General features: G+C 38.2%; 1 protein-coding gene across 3 annotated transcripts in view; it reads left to right on the forward strand.

The window, feature by feature from the left end:
* Positions 1–23461, forward strand: part of LOC136747580 (metallophosphoesterase MPPED2) — a 48936-nt gene that overhangs the window by 5331 nt on the left and 20144 nt on the right. For all 3 annotated transcript variants that reach the window (XM_066700519.1, XM_066700520.1, XM_066700521.1), the window contains exons 3-4: positions 10491–10672; positions 20110–20335. In XM_066700519.1, the coding sequence (XP_066556616.1) occupies positions 10491–10672; positions 20110–20335 (408 nt within the window). The remainder of the gene's footprint in view (positions 1–10490; positions 10673–20109; positions 20336–23461) is intronic.

Raw genomic sequence — 23461 nt, forward strand, 5'->3', positions numbered from 1 at the left:
GTTTATAAATTTAGCTAATTATTGACTTTCAACAGTTTCTGTTAGTTCATGAGTTAAAGCAGCTTAAGAAAATATAAATGAACACATTTGATAACCAGTTTGCATTCCAGTTTAGAAATTTGCCAATTGAGCATTTTGTACAGCTTTGCTTTCAGTATGTGTTACGTAATGTTTTGTATCTATAAGCTGGAATCACATGGTCATGTAATGGTTACAACTTAAAAGACGGGATTCATTACAGTAAATCTAAAGCAATTTACCACACTAGTGTTTTAGAACACATTGATTAAGTTAATGGCAAACTGTGGAGTTTAGGAACCCTTTTAAAAAATGTAGTTTTTTTGTTTTGATACTTACATGGCATAAATAACTGAAAATATGGTTCAGCTTCAAGTACAAAATGTCATCACCGTGTATTTAACTGTAAAGGAATATGCATAAATATGTAAATGATCTCTCAAGCCACTGCGTTACAGCCATGCATTAGGCCGCTCTCGAGCCGAGCTCCTCCTGACCGCAGCCCTGCTGGCTGACTGTCTAACATGATTTAGAGTAAATAACCATGGGACTGTCTCCAGTCCTGCTCCCTCAAATCGTAGCCCAGAAGTTCCAAGCCTCATGGTGAAACGAGCTCCTTTATCAAACATGCCTTTTTGTTCTGACCAATAAAAGGCAGTAATCTTGAGTACTTGACACATTTTGAGTGCTGTGTTATATTTAATTAGTGTCAAACAATTGTACTGTAATGTGGTATTGATAAAGTATCATTCACATTAACATTATAGCCTCTGATTTAGTGTAATTCACTGTGAGGAATTAATTTGACCGTTGAAGTGACTGGGGGTTGACCGTGGCTTCTGCCATATCTAGTGTATGTACCTATACATGCATCCCTTTAACTCTCAGCTCTACCCTGAAAATAGTCAGTGTGTCCAGACTACAGGAGCAGAGCATATCCTGAATGGGATTTAATAGGACAGAGAAGCAACCTGTGACATGAGTCTGAGTGGCAGAAAACAGATATAGTTTCTAAAAGCACTCTCCTGCCAACTCTGAGGAAATACATTAATTGTAAGAAAATTAACCACATATTGTCAAAGCGAGCATCTTATTATGTGGAGACTGTTCTGGGCACATATTAAATTATATTATACAGATGATTACTCCAAATGCCAATATAGGAACTTCTAGTTGAATCCCCTGAGCTTCAAATGATGATTAAAATCCTAATTTCATTCAAGTTTAGCAAAATATTTTGTAAATGCACTCTAACCTGAAACTCATTTTAAGCTAAATATTCATGAAAACCATTCATATATATATCATGAAATGCAATGCATCATTCTGAAGTGCCCACAATTACCAGTTTTAATAATACTTCCAAATTACTGAACACTTAAATTACATGCAGGGCTCCAGGCAATTTTTTGTTTAGCTGTTTTGGAGAACAAATTCACAACCATTTTTTGATTAAACTCTGAAATGTGTACTAAAGTTCATTTTACAGTTCTAATTTTATAAAAAATGTATTATTCATATAGCAATAAAGGATACATATTGCAAAACATATTTAATCTTTGACAACATGTCCGTGTACAAGAAGTGTATTGTTCTGTTTATTTAGTATTCAAGGAAAGGAGCAAATTCCTTATATATTTTCTTTTTCTGTAATTTTTTTCCGTTTCACCTTGAAATTGAAGATACTTTAATTATTTCCTTTCCTTGATCGAATTTTGAATTCTGACTGGCTGCATGTTTTAGAAACAGGGTGAAAAACACTTAAATTGTTTTTGTATTTTCCCATTTTGCTTTTTTTTTTAATGTATTGTTTTTTGTAAGTTTTATTGCTGCTGTTTTTTGTCAGGATTAGATTGTGAATGGGACTTGGCACACTACATTTCAGCAACTCGTGTTTAAATAGTTTTATTATCAGAACTTTACCGAAAAGTATAATTGCTGCTTATGATACTAATTTGTTCAAAACGTAGGAGAAATATATAGTGAAGCTCTTAATCAGAGTTGCCCCAGTGGTATTCATATGCATAATGCATCTCTTATGTTTTATTTATATATGAATATGTAATTTAATTAAACATGATATGGTATAAATTGGATAGGAATTATACTGAACTTTTTAAGAACAACCTGCTTTGTTAAAAGGGGTTTTGCATGTTATTTACATAATTTAAACATATCATGCCATGAACCATAGCTTGTCATCAATACTACAGAGCGTATTGATGACGCAGAGAGACAATCTGACAATTCGGTGAGTGTTTGGCTTTCGTTTTGCGTTGGTGCTCTTATCTGAGAAAAGATGTGCAGGGTCTGCTTAATTAGTCATCAGGTTGTAAATTAGATTTCAGTTAAATGAAGGGGGTAAAGCGGCCGCAAAAAAAATCCTCTTTACTCCACAGTATTTCAAGAGGCCTTGACTTGAACCACGAAACATTGTGAAGTATTTTATTTAAATCTTCTTTTAGAGGACAGACAGTTTGCTTGATGAAGCTAAGCGTCCGTCCCCACCGAGGACATGGAGCAGCGCTGGACTGAGACACAGGAGGACATCAGACACATTGTGTTGGAGATATAATCTCAAGTGCCTGTGCGATCACAGAGAAATTACAAGTTTATACGCAGCGTGGAGTGAAATCCACGTACAGGAACAATGGCTGCTTACAGTTAATATCAGTGCATTAAACACTGATTTCACAGACCGGTGCAGCGCTGACTAGTTACAATAAACTGAAGGATAATAATGTATTAATATTGTATGACAGCTGGCCGGGGTTCAGGCTGTGTGTGTGAATGTGCGCAGGACAATCCAGACACAGTCAGTGTGAAGGGACACGATTCAGTTAACGTGTCCATTTGCAAGATAAATTAATGAATAAATAAATACAGCAGATCTGGGTTTCCCTCTAAAACATTAAGACTGGTTTAATAAATGCGTCCAAAAACGCCATGACTGAGACGCGCACTTTGGTTCAATTATAACTGCTATATTGTATCTGGATGATTAATGTGAAACTTGCCTGGTTAAGGATCTGATAAGTACATTATAAATAATACGGCAAAAAGTGTCGTTTGCAGTTACAAATCTGTAGTAAGAGTAATAAGTGAAGGGAGTCAAGATGTGGGTTTAAAATACATATATACCATCACAAATGATGACGATAATAATATCAGTACATATTTGCTATTTATTTTATTGTTGCACATGGAACCGTATTCTTATGGGAACATGCTTGTCTGAATATAATGTTGTCTCTACACGTTCAGCTCTTCCTAACATCTCTGAACAGAAACGTGTATTTATTACGCTGTTTACAATCATGTAAAGCACATATAATAAAACACACACAAAGTTCTGTCCACTCAGGCTGTGTCGCTCGTAGTGTCTCTGTCTCTGTTTTAACACGAACACAATCCAAACCCACAGTGATGCTGCTCATCAGAGACGGATCTCAGCGGCTGGTTTTGCAGTAAAAGCTCCGGGACTCCGGCGCGATGCGGCGCTTAAACCAGAGGAACCAAGGCATTAAACGTGTGAAAGGCAGAACCCTTGGTTAATTTCCACATCCCCTGTATTAGGCTGGGGTTAAGAAAGCATTGATATGCCCCACATCTAACTTGTTTTATTTGTTGCTGCCTAAAAGGAGAGGAGAGGAGACTACACAAAGACCAAACTATTGCCTCGATGCACCATGTGCTATTGCTCGTCTTGCTATCCATGGTAGTGGCAAAGCGTTCCTCCAATTATCCATGCATACCTCCTCCTTGGCATGATCCTACAATAAGGCAGTGTTGTTTGTAAAGGTTTCGGACTAAAGGCTTGCTGTCTGGATAAGCACTATGTACTATGTGTCTCTGTGCGCACTGACGTAGCCAGTCACTACACACGACGACAGCGTTTGACTTTCGCTTTACAGTGCGTTATGATGTGCTGTGTCCCCCTTCCCTCACAGAAATGCACATTGAATAGGCTCAGTATTCAGACAGGAAGGAAGATCAGAAATAGCGACACAATGATGGATTTTAAATCTTCACACCAATGCTTGACTGGTGTAAGTAATTATTTCCCCAAAATTATTATTTTCTTTTTTTTTTAGCAATACAGTATGTTTTTAACGTTCTGCCACCTCAAACAATGAAAGCATGGATCTTCATCTGTGTCGTTAAATTTTGTGCAATGAAGTATGTTTTTCCCTTTGCAGACAGTAGTTTTTGTTTACTGACACAAACCAAGTTCCCATCAATATGATTTCTTGGATTGGATTCTTAAATCCCACACCTGCCTTTGTGTGAATCGGTTTCAGTACTGGTGTCGGGACATTTGAAAAGCATAGTTGCTGTCCTCATTGCTTTAGGTACAGTGAGTTTTCAGATCTCTTGGTCACAATACTTAACCTGCCTGTTCAATCTAGGTATCAGTTACTATGTAACTGCAAAATGTTCCTTTTCAAATGGAAAGCACCTTCTATGCCCGTTCACACTGGTCTTACCAAAGTGTAGTAAGGTCTGACGGAGTAAATGTTTAGATGTAAACCATTTTTTGTAGGCAGTAATTGTAATATCTATGAAGTAATACATAATGAGGGGGCACTGACGTTAATAAAATCTACTGGAGGGATTTTCTATCATTCTCTGCAATTGTATTTTCTAAGGATCTTCAACTTCTTTATCCTCATCCTGTTGAACAGAGACACAGTGCTATACTTCAAGGATATCATGTCATTCTAGACCGTGACTCATTCCTTGGAATATGAGCAGAAAGCAGCCACCAGCGTAACTGTGTTTAATTTGTAATTATAGACCTACACGTGAGTGTTCAGAACTTTTCTCCGCTTAGTTTGTGTTGATATTGTTTATTGAATTAACAGTGACGACTGAAAACTAGAAGTTAAGATGGATGTGTCCTCATTTCCTTAGGAAATTCTATCACTTCATGCAGAAGAGGGAAAAAAAGCTAATTTAGTTTGATTTTTTCCCTCTGAGCCAAAAAAATTAAGAAAATGTAAATATTTGTTACCTGCGATCGTTATCATTTTAATTTTCCTCTAACTTGGAGCAGAGAGCTCGGAGCTGGCTGGCTCACAAATGTGGCTTTGAGCAGAGTTGATAAGGAGAAAAGTCAATTTCCAGCAGCAGATTTCTACAATGAAGATGCTATCCCCATCAAAGTGTTTGCTCAGGGGCTTGGTTATAAAGTTTTTCATTTCCTAAAACACATTTCTTTAAAATATTAATAGTCTTAGTGGTTTAAATTGCTAGATTTCTTGTTAAATGGAATCTCAGCTGGTTATGGTTCCAGGGTAGACTACAAATATGAAATGTGTGTGGGGATGAAAAAAGGAAAAGATTAATCTTCAAATTACCTAAAGTATTGGTACAAGTTAAATTAAATGTAAGCTCTTTCCAGTTATTTTTCAGGGTGTTGACAACTGTATTTGTAGCAGGAACTCTTTCCACCCTATTCTGGTATTGCAGGAGTGGTGTTGTGTCTTTCATACTGTAGAGCGGTTTCTAGTGCAGAGAGAAATGTTGTTCTCCTGTTCCAATGTATCCTTCTATATATGTGTGTGTGTATATATATATATAAAGGAAAAGCTAATGCCTTGTTTTGAAACGCTCTGCCCATTTTTAAATTGCTTTCAGTAAATTGTAAGTATGTATAATTTAATATAAACTTGCCATTCCACAGGGAATCCACAAACCCTTCTAATCAAGTGTGGTTCAGAATTGCACATAAACATTCAGCAAAAAAAAAAAAAAAAACAACAACATGCAAGTCATGATCAGTGTACTTAGGAGGAAAGAAATCCGTTGTTGTGAAAATGGTCAGCGACGGGCCCATGCACACTGCTGTGTATTATGCAGTGCTGCAGACTCCGATGGCTCTGGCCCATTGTCTGTTGGCTTGTGCCTTTTTTGTTTCACAGGTCTGTGGGCTCCACACACCATAACCCCTTTGTAAGCCTTGCTTTTCTAGTAGTACAATCTGTTCTTTTCTCTAAAGCCTGAATTCCCAGAAACAAAAGGCCCTGTTTTTCTTATTCTTCTTGGTCAATGTAGTCGTTGTGTTGAGGGATGCTGATACCAATATACTTGAGAACATCCTCATTAAGTTCCTTCTGCTTTCCAAAATGTTTTTTTCATTCTGTTTTGTTTCATTTTGTTTTTACCTCTTTCTGTCCCATTCAGTGTAGAGAACGTATCATGCTGTTCCCATCAGCTTGATGTGAGTCTCATCGCCTTTTACAATGAAGTGTATTTCCTGTTAGAGGCTTTTTTGTAAATGTACTTTCATTACATTTACATTTTGGTATTTTAATCTACCAGGTGACCCTAACATTGTGCCTCAGAATACCTTAACTAAATTGCTATAAACCACCATTTAAAAATGACTGGTATACATTCATGTGGGATAACCAATCAGATGTTCATAAACTTTGAATAAGACTGGGTGGCTCAGTAGATTAGCAATTCTACAACCACCCTTTAACCCCTGGGTCATTAGTTCAATTGTAACCTGCATTGCTATTGACTTAAAATCTTTAAGATGTCATGACTTTGCTGGGGTGGATGGGGAGGGAGGGTAAGCCTAATTATTTCTGCTGGTTGTCAGTGGTTAGGTGCTCATTTAACAAAGAAAAAGCCCTGATTGACACTTCGGCTGTGTCACTCACACAAGCCAGCAATTCAGGGGAGAATAGAGATACCATCTTAGACAATAACCCCAACAGAGCTCAGAGGCAGTATTTCATCGTCAGTTCTGACTAAATGTGTAATTCTGCCTGTATGCAAAGACGTGAAACCAAGCAAACAGAAAAAAGGGAAGATAATAATAATAATAATAATAATAATAATAATAATAATAATAATAATAACAAAAAAAAAATCATAACGTGTGTAATTTAGAATGAACCCAGGGCTGGGAGTGTTTGAATTCCTGCAATATCAGGATGCTTACATTAAGGATGAGCAGAGGATGCATATGAATTAATGTCTTGGGTTTAAATAGGTTGCTTGGCATTGTAGGTATTCTGAATGCTTTTAAACCTTTCTTACTTACCACAGCCACTCACATTGATTGTGCATTTATTCAATTTAAATCAAGAAAACAACGAGCAACATGAAGGACAGACTTCAGCCTTTGGTTAAACCACAAGACCTCGGCTAATCTGCAGTTCATAGTAGTCTCTGCCTATTTTTTTTTTGTTTTTTTTTTTTGACCGCATTGTATTGCAATGGTGGGCTTTTATTTTAATGAATCACAAGTGATTGACCATGCCATAAAGAAAGCTAGTTCTTGATCTTCAAAGAGCAGTTATTGGCTTTGCAAAGCTGCATAAATAAAGCATTGGTTTAGAGGTCTTATCCATCTCATTCAGTAAAATAGATTCCCTGCGAGGAAAATTCAAATGGTATTTTTGTTTGTCAGTCAGAAGAAGCTAATGTTTCATTCACGATGCGGAGGGGGGAAAATCACTCTTGTGTTATTGCCTCTTTCATTATTGTGTTCCTTATTTATCGATTTCAAAGTCTATGTACACCACATGAATATATGGCCCTGAAGAAACAAACTCATGAAAGAGCATTTGTTGTACTTTTTTAGTGTCTGTCTGTATATATATATAATCTCTCTCTATTTATATACATATATAATATATAGTGTGTGTATCAATGTTTTCTTATTTTTTTCAATGCACATAACAAATTAAGTTTAACTCTCATATCCATTTTGTATCTGCACTGTTCTTTTCTATTTAAAGTACTGTCCACCTAATTACAATCTGCTCATGATAACAATATAACTGCCTCACTTTCTCACTTTGTATGTTTTCTGTAAAGTGTTTTCAGTTTCAAATCCTTACTGGTTATTTTACACTCCTTTCTACCAGAATATTAATGGACCTGGCCGGAGCATCCTCTGATGACGTCAAACTATTTTCCCTTGCAGTGCCCTTCATTGAATGCATGAAATAAAATAACAAAATGCTTATGAACACAGAGAAAGTAATAATATATTCATAACAATTCTGATGCAGTTCATGCAAAGGTACTCCAAACAAAACTATGGTAAAATGTAAGAACCACCCAGGATGCTTATTGGCATTTATACAGGTTCAAATACTGAGCATGCATTCCTAAATGATTCGGAAATGCTCCCAATGAGTGGAACTGTGGCCGAGAAGCTCGAAGGCCTGCTGAGGTGCAGAAAACCTCTTGATTCAATTGGCTCCAGCCATAATAATGAGGAGCAGAGATGCACATCCGGTTGCTGGTACTAATTTTGTGTTATGAAGCTGTGGAATGGCAGGTTATAATTGACATCAGTTACTATATTTTTCTTACAGTTAAATAATAGGATTACCCTCCCTCCGCCCCACACACACCCTTTCTACGTTACAAGCATGCTGACAGATGTCTTATCTACAAGAGAACCTCAAATCTGTCCTGTCTGCTTAGAAGGGGGCAACATATTTCATAATGTGTGTATGAGATGTGTGCCCAGCAAGTCCCATGCAAACTCTGCAATTATAACTCCTCAACAAAAGCCTTTTAAATATCGTCTAAAGGCCAACGCCCTGACTGACAGTTCTTGAGTTGCAGAGGACAAAATCTGCTCTGTATTTATTTACGAACTGTAATCCTTACGGATTCAGCCTCTGTATATTGGCAATTTATTTATTACACCAAGTCGATAATAAATATTTTCTGACATATGTTTTCCTTTTTTTTTCTCCCCCTAGCCTTCTGCATTTAAAGATAAATATTTTTCCAGAACTGTAATTTACTGTGCAGGTGGAGATCCCAGATACACTGCCAGTTTCAGTTTCTTGATTTAAACAAGTTTTACATTATTTCCAAGTCTATATTTAATGGGGCACACTACACATCACTGCTAAAGAGATAGAAATCAATCTGTATATTAAAATTATATATATATAGATGTGTGTGTGTGTGAGAGAGAGAGAGAAATTGTAATTGCTTGCATCCAGAGGCGATTAGTTTTTTCATCTCATGATTGAAGTAGTTGAGATATTTCAAGTATAGAAATTGTTTCAGTAATTGTTTGATTATCAATTTCGGTGATAATGTAAACATGATTATTTGTCTCAGATGAAATGCAAAACCTGCAATGTCAGATGTAGAAGTTTCAGTACGGTGCATATTGTTGACTTAATTTAAACTTTTTTTTGTAATTCTTTTAGAAGGTTCTTTGTAGGTAACCTTTACAAACACAAGTAAAAGGACACCCTGCACTTTCACTTCATGTGACTGTTCCACTCAAATGGATCGAAATAAAAGCTTGTGTTTTAAAATACACTCTTGCAAAATGTCACAAAAGAAAAAATAGATACTCAATATATAATATTTTTTAAAATGTATTGTTTTTTATTATTTTGTTCCTTTTCCACTGTTAACCAATTCTTTTAGGTCTTAATGCATGGCACAGTACTGCTGGCATTAAAATGTAAGATTATTTGTGAGACATTCAGTTGCAGAACTGCTGTTTGCAGGTCTGTCCCCACCATGAAATCCAGGGTACAGTGCTCTGTGTGTTGTGAATGTCTCACATGTCATTCATCTGTTTCGGGCCTTTCAACAATTCTTTGTGTTGATGTAGTAAAACTGAAAATGTTTGTGTGTGTATGCAAATTAAATGATGAATGTCCTGTTTCACACATCAGCTGGCGGGTTCATTCAGTCTCTTCAAATAAGAGACGTGTTTTGTTTCCCTTTTGGACTTAAATAAGCAATGTGTAACACCAGAGGAGAACAAAGAGGTTTCCTTAGAAGAAAAACACTTACTGTGCTGCTCAAGCTGTATATTTTGGTATAACTATAATGCAAAATCGTTCTAAGAAAATTATATCTTCACAATAGAATTGAAAATAAATTGCACTTTATATGGGGAATGGGCATTTTGAGGAGCTCAATTGGACTTTTTCAAGTTCATCTGATTTATTATTTTTACAGCAATGATGAAATCACTTGTTATGCACACATTCAAAAGTATTTTTTTTTTAAAGATTGGTTCTCATTCAATATAAGGTTTTGGAGTTGTACTTCCTTTGTATTTCATTAACATTTAGCCACTGTCAACAGCGACAGAAGGATCATTAAGATTGAGAGATTTGAAGATGATCTGCAGTACAATAACTTTAATTCTCCGGGGACCCAGGGGATGAAAGTCAATATGTGTGTTTACCAAGTATTACGTTTGGGATTAAAACACCTCATTTGTGTTCATGTTCATTACCTTCTCCTGAAAACACACTGCCTAATCCATGACAGATTAAATCCAGGTCTCGCAGTTTAAAACACTGCTTACCTTTCACCTCAGAGCGCACGGCACACGCAGGAACTGCTCTGAAATTGCTCTGTTGGCTCACACATGTCGCTGTGTCTCAGTAGACGCAGCCCTGCAGTGAGCTGTGCGGTAACCCCAACTGTTGTGTTTTCCATTTTGTGTACAACAGGGTGGACCCGATCCCATATGACACTCCGAAACCTGCCGGCCACACGCGCTTCGTCTGCGTCTCGGACACACACTCCCGAACAGATGGTATCCAGATGCCTTATGGGGACGTCCTCGTTCACACAGGCGATTTCACTGAGCTGGGACTGCCCTCCGAGGTTAAGAAGTTTAACGACTGGTTAGGTAAAGAGTCTATTTTTTTTTTCTCTCGTGCTTTTCTCTGACCCCAATTAACCACTGTTACTATCTGAAAGCCATTCAGTGCTTCCTAATTAAATTAAGGGCCTTAGTTACTGTTGCCCTCTGATAAAGAAGGCTGTGACAGTTTTTTCTTTTCCTTTTTTTTCTTCAATTAATTTAAAGAAGAGCGAGGAAACGGTAGCTTTTGGGTTTTAAAAAGTGGAAGACTTTTAAAAATATTTATTGTAATTCATTATTAATGAGTGTTTCTTCCAGCTGGACTTTTCTCTTTTGTGGTCTTTCTCTCCGCTGTATTCCCTGCTGTATTTACAACAGAGGAATACCTGTCTACAGTTAATCTGGTGTAAGATTAAATGCACTTAATAAAGGTAAAATTTTAATGATCAATTAATGTCTAATTTAGGCCAAGACCCAATGAAAATTTAATCCTGCCTGCTAATCGCAATATAAAACCACAGTGATTGATGATGGGCATGTAAGAGCTAGAAAAACAAAAAGCCACCATCAAGCAATTGGCAAAAAAAATATGTATTTGCTTGAGCCCTTAGTTCTTTTCTACAGAACGCTATGCATTAGCTTTATAAACCACATAGGAATTATTTATCAAGTTTGCTTTTTGGAGATTCTAGTATGAATACTTATAAATTGTTTGTTTTTATTTGTGCCTCACTTAAAAAGTAAAAGATACGTTTAGAACAAACAGGCGAATGAAGTCAAATACAAAAATGTTCAGTTCTCTATTCGGATTTCCAGGGTCATACTCAATTTCCTGCACGGACATAAAGACACGAATTGGCCAGATGGATTTAACTACATGCAGTTTTGTTGGAGGCAAATAAAGTTTATGAACGGCTCTGTTTTGCTGTGCTTCATGCGTTTGTTTTTATATTTCTTATCTAAACTTCCTACTATACTAAGTCTAGAATAATCCTATTCTGTGGGATATGTCAAAGTGGTCATCCTTTTAGTCGCTACTGTAAATGAATTTAAACAGTGAAGCTAATTATATTGTGTACTTCCATGTTTCCTGTAATCTGAGTTTCTACAAATGGAAGAGATGACCAATAGATGTATTTCAGTGTATATTCTTAAAATGTATTACTTATTATCCACGTATAACATCACAATAAAAAATAAGAAAATATACTATTCAATATTCTGCAAAAAACATTGATGCTGAAAGGCGACACATCTTAGTGACAGGCAGTGTGAAATGTATGTTTCCACGCTCATTAGCTGTGTGTGTTCTTATGTTTCAAACCCAAATGATAAGAATGGACCGGTTTTTCAGTGTTTCGCTCAGGAAATACCAGTCTTTTCCCCGGTCACATAAACGGACCTTTTTCCCCTCCCTTAAATCTGTTTACGTTTAAGTGAAGCTGATGTCTCAAATGATTCCGCAGTCTTGATCGACATCAGTGGATCCTGAACGCCTGACATTAAAATCTAGCGGAGGGGCCTTGATTTACATTAATCCTGGGCACGCACCCCATGGCAAGAATAACTACTTGTGGGCAGTCTTTGTGCTTCTCATTTGGGAGTGTAACAGGCATTTACAAGGCAGTTGTCACGAAGATGGACAGTCTTGGTTATAATGGGTTTTGTGAAGATTACAGTGTCATTCCAGGCAACATCTCACTAATTTAGCCCTTTAGAATAAATTGATTAGTGAGCAGCAGCAGCAGTCATTAATATCCAAAACTATACTGTGTTTTTTGTGTAAGTTTAAGATGTAGGGAAGCAGTATTTTTACACTTCCCCCACCCAAAAGAAGAGGAATTATGTAAAGAAAAAGGAATTAGCAGCCACATATGAGTTTGTGCTTATTATACACTCACCTAAAGGATTATTAGGAACACCTGTTCAATTTCTCATTAATGTTATTATCTAACCAACCAATCACATGGCAGTTGCTTCAATGCATTTAGGGGTGTGGTCCTGGTCAAGACAATCTCCTGAACTCCAAACTGAATGTCTGAATGGGAAAGAAAGGTAATTTAAGCAATTTTGAGCGTGGCATGGTTGTTGGTGCCAGACGGGCCGGTCTGAGTATTTCACAATCTGCTCAGTTACTGGGATTTTCACGCACAACCATTTCTAGGGTTTACAAAGAATGGTGTGAAAAGGGAAAAACATCCAGTATGCGGCAGTCCTGTGGGAGAAAATGCCTTGTTGATGCTAGAGGTCAGAGGAGAATGGGCCGACTGATTCAAGCTGATAGAAGAGCAACTTTGACTGAAATAACCACTCGTTACAACCGAGGTATGCAGCAAAGCATTTGTGAAGCCACAACACGTACAACCTTGAGGCGGATGGGCTACAACAGCAGAAGACCCCACCGGGTACCACTCATCTCCACTACAAATAGGAAAAAGAGGCTACAATTTGCACAAGCTCACCAAAATTGGACAGTTGAAGACTGGAAAAATGTTGCCTAGTCTGATGAGTCTCGATTTCTGTTGAGACATTCAGATGGTAGAGTCAGAATTTGGCGTAAATCATGCCTTGTTACCACTGTGCAGGCTGGTGGTGGTGGTGTAATGGTGTGGGGGATGTTTTCTTGGCACACTTTAGGCCCCTTAGTGCCAATTGGGCATCGTTTAAATGCCACGGCCTACCTGAGCATTGTTTCTGACCATGTCCATCCCTTTTTGACCGCCATGTACCCATCCTCTGATGGCTACTTCCAGCAGGATAATGCACCATGTCAGAAAGGTCGAATCATTTCAAATTGGTTTCTTGAACATGACAATGAGTTCACTGTACTAAACTGGCCCCCACAGTCACCAGATCTCAACCCCATAGAGCATCTTTGGGATGTGGTGGAACGGAAGCTTCGTGCCCTGGATGTGCATCCCACAAATCTCCATCAACTGCAAGATGCTATCCTATCAATATGGGCCAACATTTCTAAAGAATGCTTTCAGCACCTTGTTGAATCAATGCCACGTAGAATGAAGGCAGTTCTGAAGGCGAAAGGGGGTCAAACACAGTATTAGTATGGTGTTCCTAATAATCCTTTAGGTGAGTGTAATTGTCTCTGTATGTGCCTGCATATATTTCCTTTACAAATAGTCTACATGAGGTTCTATTAATGTGAGGAGGATCTGAGGCACCGACAACACAAGAAAACATGACAACGGCAGTCAGGAGTCGGAGCCTGTGGCCTTAGGGCACATTGAGTAGGGATTAGTGTGGTGGTACCTGGCAGGACAACAGAGGAATACATTGGCACTAAGGCTTGCATTATTCCTGACCTTCAGAACACTTTGTTTTCCTCCGGCCGATCTGTCAGCCACTGAACATCTGTACTGTCACGTGAAAACAATATAAACGTATATAGGAAGGACAGTGATCACGTATGAGGCACGGATCTCAAGCTGGACAACAACAACTGTCAATTTAGAGGCTGAAACGGCATTTCTCCGAGGCCAGTGTGACACCTTGAATCTCTTGCAAGAGCTCCGGCTGTTTAGGATTACTGTTCTGTGCGTGAGGTAAATTACATGAAAGTGACTCTCTGCCGTGTTCTCGAATGGAGCTACACGGGAACCCATGCAATCCCAGGCTCTCTAGAGTGTTATGTTAGTCCCTGGGAGTTTGAAGGGGGAGTGTATTGTCTGGTGAATCCCCATATGATTGAAACCTCAGTGGCTGCTTAGTACACATCTGCGTCGGGCAACACAGAAAGGACAAATATTTTAAAATGAAATGCCGTTTGCCTTCCACGCTCACGATGGCAGTGGATAGTCTGAGCTGCACTTCAACTCTGGGGGTTGTCGATTTTAGTGCAACTTTGGCGACTTCTGTGGAAAACCAAATTTAAATTAATAATTGTTTGTGAATAATCATTCGGGATGCTGGAATGTCAGACCTCCCCACTTGTCAAGCCGCCTGACGGCACAGGAGGACGACTAAAGTGTTTAGGTTTTGCTTTTCATTTTTAATAACTGATAGACATCAGAGTGACAGAAGACTATCGCATTCAGGTTGTGCTGTTTTAAAATATGACATGCTCCCATGCCAGTTTTCCCTGCTTTTCTAATAAAATTAAAATTAAAAGGTTACATTTCAAGGGTATACTTTCACTGCTTTGGACCCCCTCAGAGTATAGCGATCACAACTGAGAGCGTGGTCTGTCGGCGTGCGTCTCGCGCAGGTCCTGAGACCACAGTGAAAGGCAGCAGAGCGCACAGTCTGACCGTGAAGGAGAGATTAACAGTATGATGACACCACTGGCCAGATTCACTTTAAATCTGTGAGTGTATTGTTTTTATCATCACAGGGGGCTTCAAGTTCTCTGAATACAGAATAGATCAGTAAGAAGTGGAGCTCCATTTGCCTAGTTTGTTTGTTTGTCTGATGGTTGTTTTTTTGTTTTTTCCCTCGTTTTGTTTCCCAAAACCCACACCTTTTGTGACCAGTGTTTTATTAAAGAATACAATAATTTAATACAGGCAGTCCTCGCACTTACAGCATTTTACATGCCATTAAGATCAGCATTCAAAACGAAGAGTAAAATCAGATTTTTCCCATAGAAACAATGTTGTAACAGGAGGTTACATTCCTACCTCACATTTTATAGAAATAAACTACATATTTAATAAGTATGTACCTTCTTGTATGATACAGCTATAAAGAGAAAGCATATGTAAACCCATACATGATTTTCCTGAAGGATGTCTTCACTTTGTCCACTATACTCACTTGCTGTAATTATCCCCCCGACCCGGTGTGGTTGGCTGCTTATGGTATACAGGGGCCTGATAATTGCTTTGTAGTGTTTTATTCATAGAATGGTATTCAATTCACATTTTCGTACTTTATTTATATAATTTATTTTTTACTTTGAATCTTCCTTTATGTGGCTGGCGGCAGAAAACAGATACAATTATTAATTAAAGAAACGATTACCGAAGACATAGTATAAATGTCACCCACAACTTGCTGAAAAATGCAGCACTTTAAACAAACTCAAGAAATCCCTGTCTATTTTTTTTGTATTTATTACAACACACCTGGGCTCAAGATCAGGCTCGGGGCCTTGAATCCAGGATTGGATCCTTTCACTAAACGTTTTGCTCAGAGACAGGTTCTTACAGCGCATCTCTGCTGTCAATGGCGGAGTGCGGTCAGTACATCGAGATGAGTCGAGGACTGCCTGTCATTGTAGATTTTGCTTTGTTCTTTATACCTCGTTTTGAAAGCTTAATTGAATTAAAATGAGCATCTTAAATTCAATTATTTGTTTTGGCCTGTTGTGTATAATTTATTTGAAACCTTTATCAAAGGGACCATATAAGGGTAAAAATAAGACCGTGATGCATGATGTATGTTACAGGATATGTCTTAATTATGTTGTGTTAAGATGGTATGCAGCTCTGTTTTTCTTAACATACAGAATAAATGTGCTTCCTTATTCACATGGATGTTTCGTGGGTTCATGTTGTTACTGAACATTTTGCATCAATCCATTACAGCTAAGCACTCTCATCACTTTGTCCAAAGTCCAGCACTTTGTCTTAAAATGACAGGGTGGTGAAGTTGCATTTTACAGACGGCAAATTATTTTTGTTGCTGTCATTTATTTTAAAGTAACATTAAATCATTCATATCAGAATGTGAACAGGGATTTATTAACTTAATTATTGTACAATATGTCCATTATAAATGCCTTTCAAGTACATGTAGACATTTGTTAGTCCTTATTATAACATGAGTTTCAGCATGTAATTCATATGAAACCAATTCAATTTAGTGGAAGGTGTTTTTATGTAACACTGACTGCAAATTTACCAGTTCACGTTTTTGGGTTTGTTTTGATCTTTGAAGTAATAAAAGTCACTCAAGCCATAGGTTGTCGACCTAGTAGTTTAAAAAGTAACCACACAGCATGTATTAATATTGCCTTTATAATATTAATATACTTGGCCCTTTGAACAGTAAGTGTTCTCCCACTGGGAAATCCTCATTGTATAACTTTGTTGCAAACTTCAAGAGAGCTGTTTTACTAAACGCTACTCGGCTTTGCTTCTCATTCAGTGTGTGGATGCTGCAATGGTTTCATAACCTCGTGCGTCGTGTTAAGCGCGTGCGGTTTCAGTTGTAGATCAGTAAAACCGCAAATTCTGAACCATCAACGTATATATTATTTACAACGTGTTTCTAATAACATTGTTTAAATGTACACACCGCACTTTCCACACACCTCAATAAGTCTTTAAGGAAGGTTGTGTGTGTTTGAATTGAACTCTTGTGAACCCTACGGAAAGTGACTGACGTTTTAACTACATCCTTTTTTCTTTTTGTTAAAGTAATTGCTTCAAGACAACGAAAGCACGAGATACAGCTTCTCGTTTTAAATTCTGCTATACTGCACCAACAGTCAATGACACTGATAAAATATAGATTTGTTTTTTTCCCCATGTGATTTATTTTTTATTTTTTATAAAAAATCCAATGTTTATTGAAAGGGTAAAAAAACGGGTATTCATATTGACGTCTTTTAAAAAATAAAGTTTATGGCAATATAACGCTGTCTGAAAATTCCCTCCTGAGCTGGAGAAATAGACTACATTCCCAATAATTGCATTCCGTGGCATTTACTCCTGCAGTCTCCAATATGGCCTAAGCCAATTGTAGCCAGTGATTTGGTTTTGCACGTTGGAAAAGTACCATGTAAATGGATCTGTGATGTAGTTAGGAGAGACCTCATGATTTTAAAATGAGAAATGGCTTTCCCTTATTGGATTAGGAATGGGTTATGCTACACTACTATATGTCTCTAAAATGAGGTAGGCGAAGAAAACTTTTGTCCTGCTCTTTAATTTCCATCATCTATGTGAGTATCAGGACAGATTGGAAGAGCCACACAGCTGCTATGAGGTCTTGACAGATTTGTTTTATTCTTCCATTTGTGCTGAAATACATACCATAATTACTTCCCCTTCATTGTCTGCTCACATTTGTACCATGTCAAGTTTCTATCTCTTTAATATCGTTATGTATTCATATGTTCCTGCTAATCGGGGCCAGGTGACGTCTAGTTACAGGTACACTTACGGGAGTGCGTCTTGTTCATTCTGGGAATTTAATTTAAGAGATCATGACTGATCTGTCTGAAGGGGACATCTTTCATTAAGGAGAAAAAAACAGTTTTGGTATCGGAAATCCCAAAGGGCATATTTTAACTAGTTCTCATTACCCCAGCAGTTGGATGCTGGAGGGTGTCATAGTTCAAATATTGATAACAACGATGTTATCACAGGCCTACATTATTTAATCGGAACTATGGTAGCAACTGGCATTTACTCTTTTTTTTTTGCTTTTATTAAGAAGTCATTAACCAGAGATTTCACCTGTTTTCTCACCTTGATAAGATTGTATATCAAATTAAAATTGCTTGTGTCCCTTCACAAAGCAAGAATACACACAGAGCAGAATAGACCTTTGTTTAATTGATGGTCTCCTAAATGTCTAAAGACTCGATTCTTAGATTTCCTTTTATGTTAATAGGTGCAATCAATCACAGTTAATCGCCCCTCTGGGTTTCAAAATAAAGTTGTATTTTGTTGACATTTGCTAATATTCACTTCTGCCAGTTGTGAGCAGATCTTGTATCACTCTGTTTTAGTCTTTTTTTTTTGTCGTTGCCTCCAAGAATTCAGAAGTGAAGGATATTGCATCGTAAGCGTTATTTACTATAGAATTCCAATAAATGTCACAAGCTGTTCAAAGAACTCGCAAGCATTAAATACTCGTCTCCTGAGCCCCGTAACTTTAAAAATATATTAATAAATTTTGTCGTTATCTGTAAAGTTAGTTTCAAGTACAAATGTTAGTACTACGTCATCTGCACTGTACAGAGAATAGCTTTGCTTTATGATATAGTAGTCTTAAAATACAAAAGTCCCTTTCTTTTCTGTAAGGGGGGGTGGAGGTCAAACACAAAATTGAAAAATGTTCAATTCTGACTTTAATAGATGTTCTTTAGTATTTAGGTTGGCTTCAGAGTTTATTGCGTTTGGGAAGGCCGGTTTAAGATGGTCTCTTGAGGTCAAGCAAGGTTGCAACCTATGCTTTTAATCCCTTTTATTGTAGGGGACTTGTGATTTGTTTTCTTCTGGGTACATTGAAAAGGAAAAAGCTCTCTAGATGATTGCTATTTGTAATTTTTAAGAAATATTTTGAGGGGGAGTGCAGGAGACTCATGACCCCGAACTCCACATTTTTACACAACAGGTCCGGTACGTGTTGTCTGAGGAAGACCAGGTCTAATCTCCCCCCCAATTATAATCCGAAACTCTGTGTTCTGTGTGTGCGCATGTCTTCCATAATTTCTCCGTTTCATACGATTTTCTCTTCGGATTCTCTTGATTCCGCACCACATGAGTTGATTGTGGTTGAGCCACAACGCAGCCCCTCAGTTTATCGGCACTGGCCACGGCAGGGAGCCCTTCCCCGCACAGCCAAGGCCGCGGACGTCCACAAGCCGGCCCTCCAGAGACCCCCAACCGAGGGGACAGTTCTATCACCAAGCCCGACTCTCCCTGGCCTCAGAGCACCACCTGCAAAGGTCCCTCGTTGTGCCGGCCTGAGTAACGGTCTTCTAATGTGAATGTCTCTCCCCCGGGAGATGGAGTTGAACGGTGGAAAGGCTAGTGAATTATCCCACCACACCACATAAACCCACCCCCACCTTTTGCCCCATTAAAACCTTGACACTTTTGTGATCCCGCATAGGAAATACAACCATTCTTCAGTTTTATACCAGGGTAAAATTTACAGACATCATCATCATCATCATCTTTAGATCTATTCTGATAATGGAAAGATAATTAATTTTACTCATAAATGATGGAGGAACATCATGTCATTATTTTTAAAAAACGTTTATTATTCAAATTGTCATTGCAATTACTTCTAAACAAATATAGCTTTTTGTTTTCCTTTTCCCATTATATTCATTTTATATTATATTACCAATACAAGACTTCTCTGACTGTCCGTATGGGTAAGAAATGTATAATAAATCATGCATGCCTGTAGGCTATACATCTCTTAATTATGAATAAGAAGAAACCTTGAAATTATGTATTGAAATTAATTTCATTTTCTGCAAGGAAAGTTATCTTCTGAATCGAGAGCATTACTCAAAGGGGGATGGTTCGTTGTTTCTTTACTATGGTCAGACTCACCTGGGCTTTAGATGGTCTTAATTATCTGAAACAACGCACTGTATAGCATCGATGCATCTCATTTGTGTGTGTTTCTTTCACAAGATCTCTGAGAAACTGTAGTTGTTTCCCCCCCATGGCCTGGGGTGATATTGCCGAAGATGAGAGTGGCAGTGAGTTGAGATGTTGTGATCTCATCATATGGCGTGATGCTAAATGACTTTTCTCTCCTCTCCTTTCCAGGGAGTTTACCTTATGAATTTAAAATAGTCATCGCAGGAAACCATGAACTGACATTCGATAAGGACTTCATGGCCGACCTGGTTAAGCAAGATTACTACCGCTTTCCATCGGTCTCCAAGTTGAAACCAGAGGACTTTGACAATGTTCAGTCACTCCTTACAAACTGTTTATATCTGCAAGACTCGGAAGTGACAGTCAAGGGATTTCGAATATACGGGACGCCTTGGTAAGCAATGCTTTTTATTGTCTACTTCATCAGAGAGATGCTTGGTTTTGTCTTTATTTTTTCTAATCTGTGTATCGCTGAGATATGATGCAGCAGAATACAATCTGCACTAAACAACTCAGCTAGAGACAAAGCAGAGAAATTCATGACTGCAGCTCAGGATCTTATTTTTAAACAAAGACAATTATTTTTTGTTTGAGTTTGATTTGAGAATTACGCTTTTGTTATTATTATATGTAGATACTAGTTACTATATATATGTACTGGCATATAGTGCGCATTGATGTGGCAATGTCATGTGTTCATATAAACTTATTTGATGATTTGTTTTTGTTAGTTTGGGTTATTCAAATGCACGTATAAATCCATGACTATAAAACTCGTTTAATTGCTGAAATCTTGAATATCAGAGTCCTGTAAAGTTTGTCCTCCTGACTTTGTCATTTACAACTTCATAGCCTTTTCACAATGAAAGTCCAGCATTCGGTCCTCTCCTGTCCTCTCCTCTCCCATTGCCTGAGATACATAGTGTTTAGTTTGAAATACAGCTCTATCTATGGCTGTTGGTTGCATTCAGAATTCAGCAAATGCAATCTAACAATGGCCTCTGTAAATGAATATTATCCCTTACCAAAAACAATCTGAAGAACCCTCATTGAGCACTTCTGTACTACATTGTGCGGGTGCTCTGTATTTAATCCCCTAGTAACTATAATAGGAAATTCCATAGGAAACAGATGCATTATTGCATATTTCCTATGTCACTTCCCTTTGTAATCACCACAGGACTCGTATATTATCTTGGTGGCATTTAAATGGTTCCATTTGCATTGATCTAAAAATATTGTTTTATTTTGTTTGTTTTCGGAGGGGGGCAGGGGGTGTTTTTTCTTTCTGTTTTTCTTAAGATGCAGACTATGAAAGTCAGAGCCCCAACAGCACAGAAACATGCAAGCAAGGGAAATCCGCGGTCCATTACTTCAGAACCCGTTATTGTCTGAGGTGTCACTTCGACCTCTGGGCAACAGGAGCACTTGATTCCTTGGACACCCTGCGGGAGGGTTTCATGTGCCTGCCCTACTCTGTGTGGGCATGTGTGCACCTCGACAGTGTGCTGGTACACCACTGAAGTTGTCTCTTCTCTTGAGAGCCTTTCTAATGGATTTAATGCACAGAAGGAAACCTGGTTCCTATGTATTGTGTGTCTCTGCTTTCAGTCTATTTTTAACACATAAAACATCTTGGAGAGGGGGAAAGAAATGGAGCTGGTGGCTGAAGGTCATTTATCACTGTAAAATGCTCTTATAAAGGGTCATATTTTTTGTGGTATTTTGCCAAATAGAAAATTGAACTACTTCTAAAGTGGTCTCCTGAACTGAGGACAAATGTTACTCTCTTACTGCATGTGGACTGTTCCTGCATGTCCGCGCTTCACCGGTTTACAGTCTGTCAATGTTTGGGTTGGGCTTTCAGGCTAACGAGGGAGGTTTTCACAGGGAACGAAGCTGAGAGACAAGGTATTCGGTTTCCTGTCTGAGTCAGTGATATTTTCTTCCTCCTGGATACCCTTTGTCGTTAGTGCTGATTTGTGTTGTGATTTTATAATTTGGTTGTGATTGTCAGGCAGCATTTCCATTATGATGGCACGACTGATGCTCATTAGTCTTTTTCTGATTGTTAATTATTCTTATAATAGGCTGATAGCCATATATTAAAACTACCAGGCAACCAGGCAGGTTGTCAAACAGACATTAGCATGTGTTGCATTTATAGCATATGGTCTGACAGTTGGTTAAGGACCAGGAAACAAGCTGGTTAGGAGAAAAGCAGTAAAGCACATGTCTAAAAGCAAAAAAAAACATTTTCCGCTATGATGCAAATGGCAATCACAGCAGTATTTGTGTCATACCCTATGAACTTCATCTCTCTAAACTCTCCGGCTTCCCTTATTCTGTTTGATGTAGCAGGGGTGGGAGGGGGGGTAGTAACTGCATTGGGACTGAAACCTGCAAATAAGTGATTTGTGTAGCTTTTATAGTTTATGATGCTTAAGTTCACATACGCTTTAGTTCAAATATGTATATACTTCTGCCAGTTGCATTTGTTTATAATATCTTGAGCAAAAGGGCATAGCGTAGCACAGAAATAAACTAGACACTTGTCAGAACTCGTTTTTGTTGCCTTGTGGTATTTTTGTTGTTGTTGTTTTCTTGTATTTGTTTTTCACATTCCTGTTTGACTGAACTCTAAATGACTCGCTGGGCAGGAGTTAATGTTGTGATGTCATGCCATGCACAGCTCCTGAGTATCCCGGGCGGGCAGGGAAATACTCCCAAGCCCAGTGCTGGTTGGAGCTGCTCGTTCTGTGCCGGCTTCGTGCAGAGAAGTTTATAATAGCCCTGCTGAACTGTAAACAGCTGCCTGCTCGCGGGAACGCCAGCTCTCTTTCAGGCCTGCAGGATGTTATTACTCGGGTTAGTCGCCAAGTGCCGAGACGCACTTACTCCTGGGCAGAGTTCATGCAATTATGCAATCAAATCCCCTGTTACTCTGCTCCACAAAGCCTGTCAGTTCAGCAGGCAACGTGGGCAAACCAGTCTGACCGAAGACTAGTTAACCTTTCACCTACTTTACACATTAACTACTCGGACCGTGGCTGCACTTATGGATACCAGTCCTCGGATCTGATCTGAAGTTTTATCTGAAATAAATAAGTAAGGGGCTGCAATTAATCTGTACACCAAATTACAAACAGTCTGTTTTTGAGAACTGTTCTATTTTTGTTGTTGTAGGTTTTTAGTAATAAGTAAAATGTGAAGAATTTGGAAAGTTGTCCACCAACAATATTAACCCATTCTTAGCATCCGTGTGTCTTAATTCTTCTAGATTTTAACAGAATCTGTAATATGCTGATGCATATAAGCTCTATGTCATTTGGAAACCCTTGGAGATGACATTTTATTTACCTGGGTTTCTTCCTGGTATAGGATTTAAGTAGAGAAGAAACCAAAGATCTTTGATCAATGAAGTATTTCCTCAGTGATGGTAAACGTACATTTTATTTTATTTTTTTCTGCTCTGCTGTTCTGATGATGAAATGTATAGCATTCACATAATTTTTCCCTT

Source organism: Amia ocellicauda, chromosome 4, assembly GCF_036373705.1.
Source record: "Amia ocellicauda isolate fAmiCal2 chromosome 4, fAmiCal2.hap1, whole genome shotgun sequence".
NCBI classification, from domain to species: Eukaryota; Metazoa; Chordata; class Actinopteri; order Amiiformes; family Amiidae; genus Amia; species Amia ocellicauda.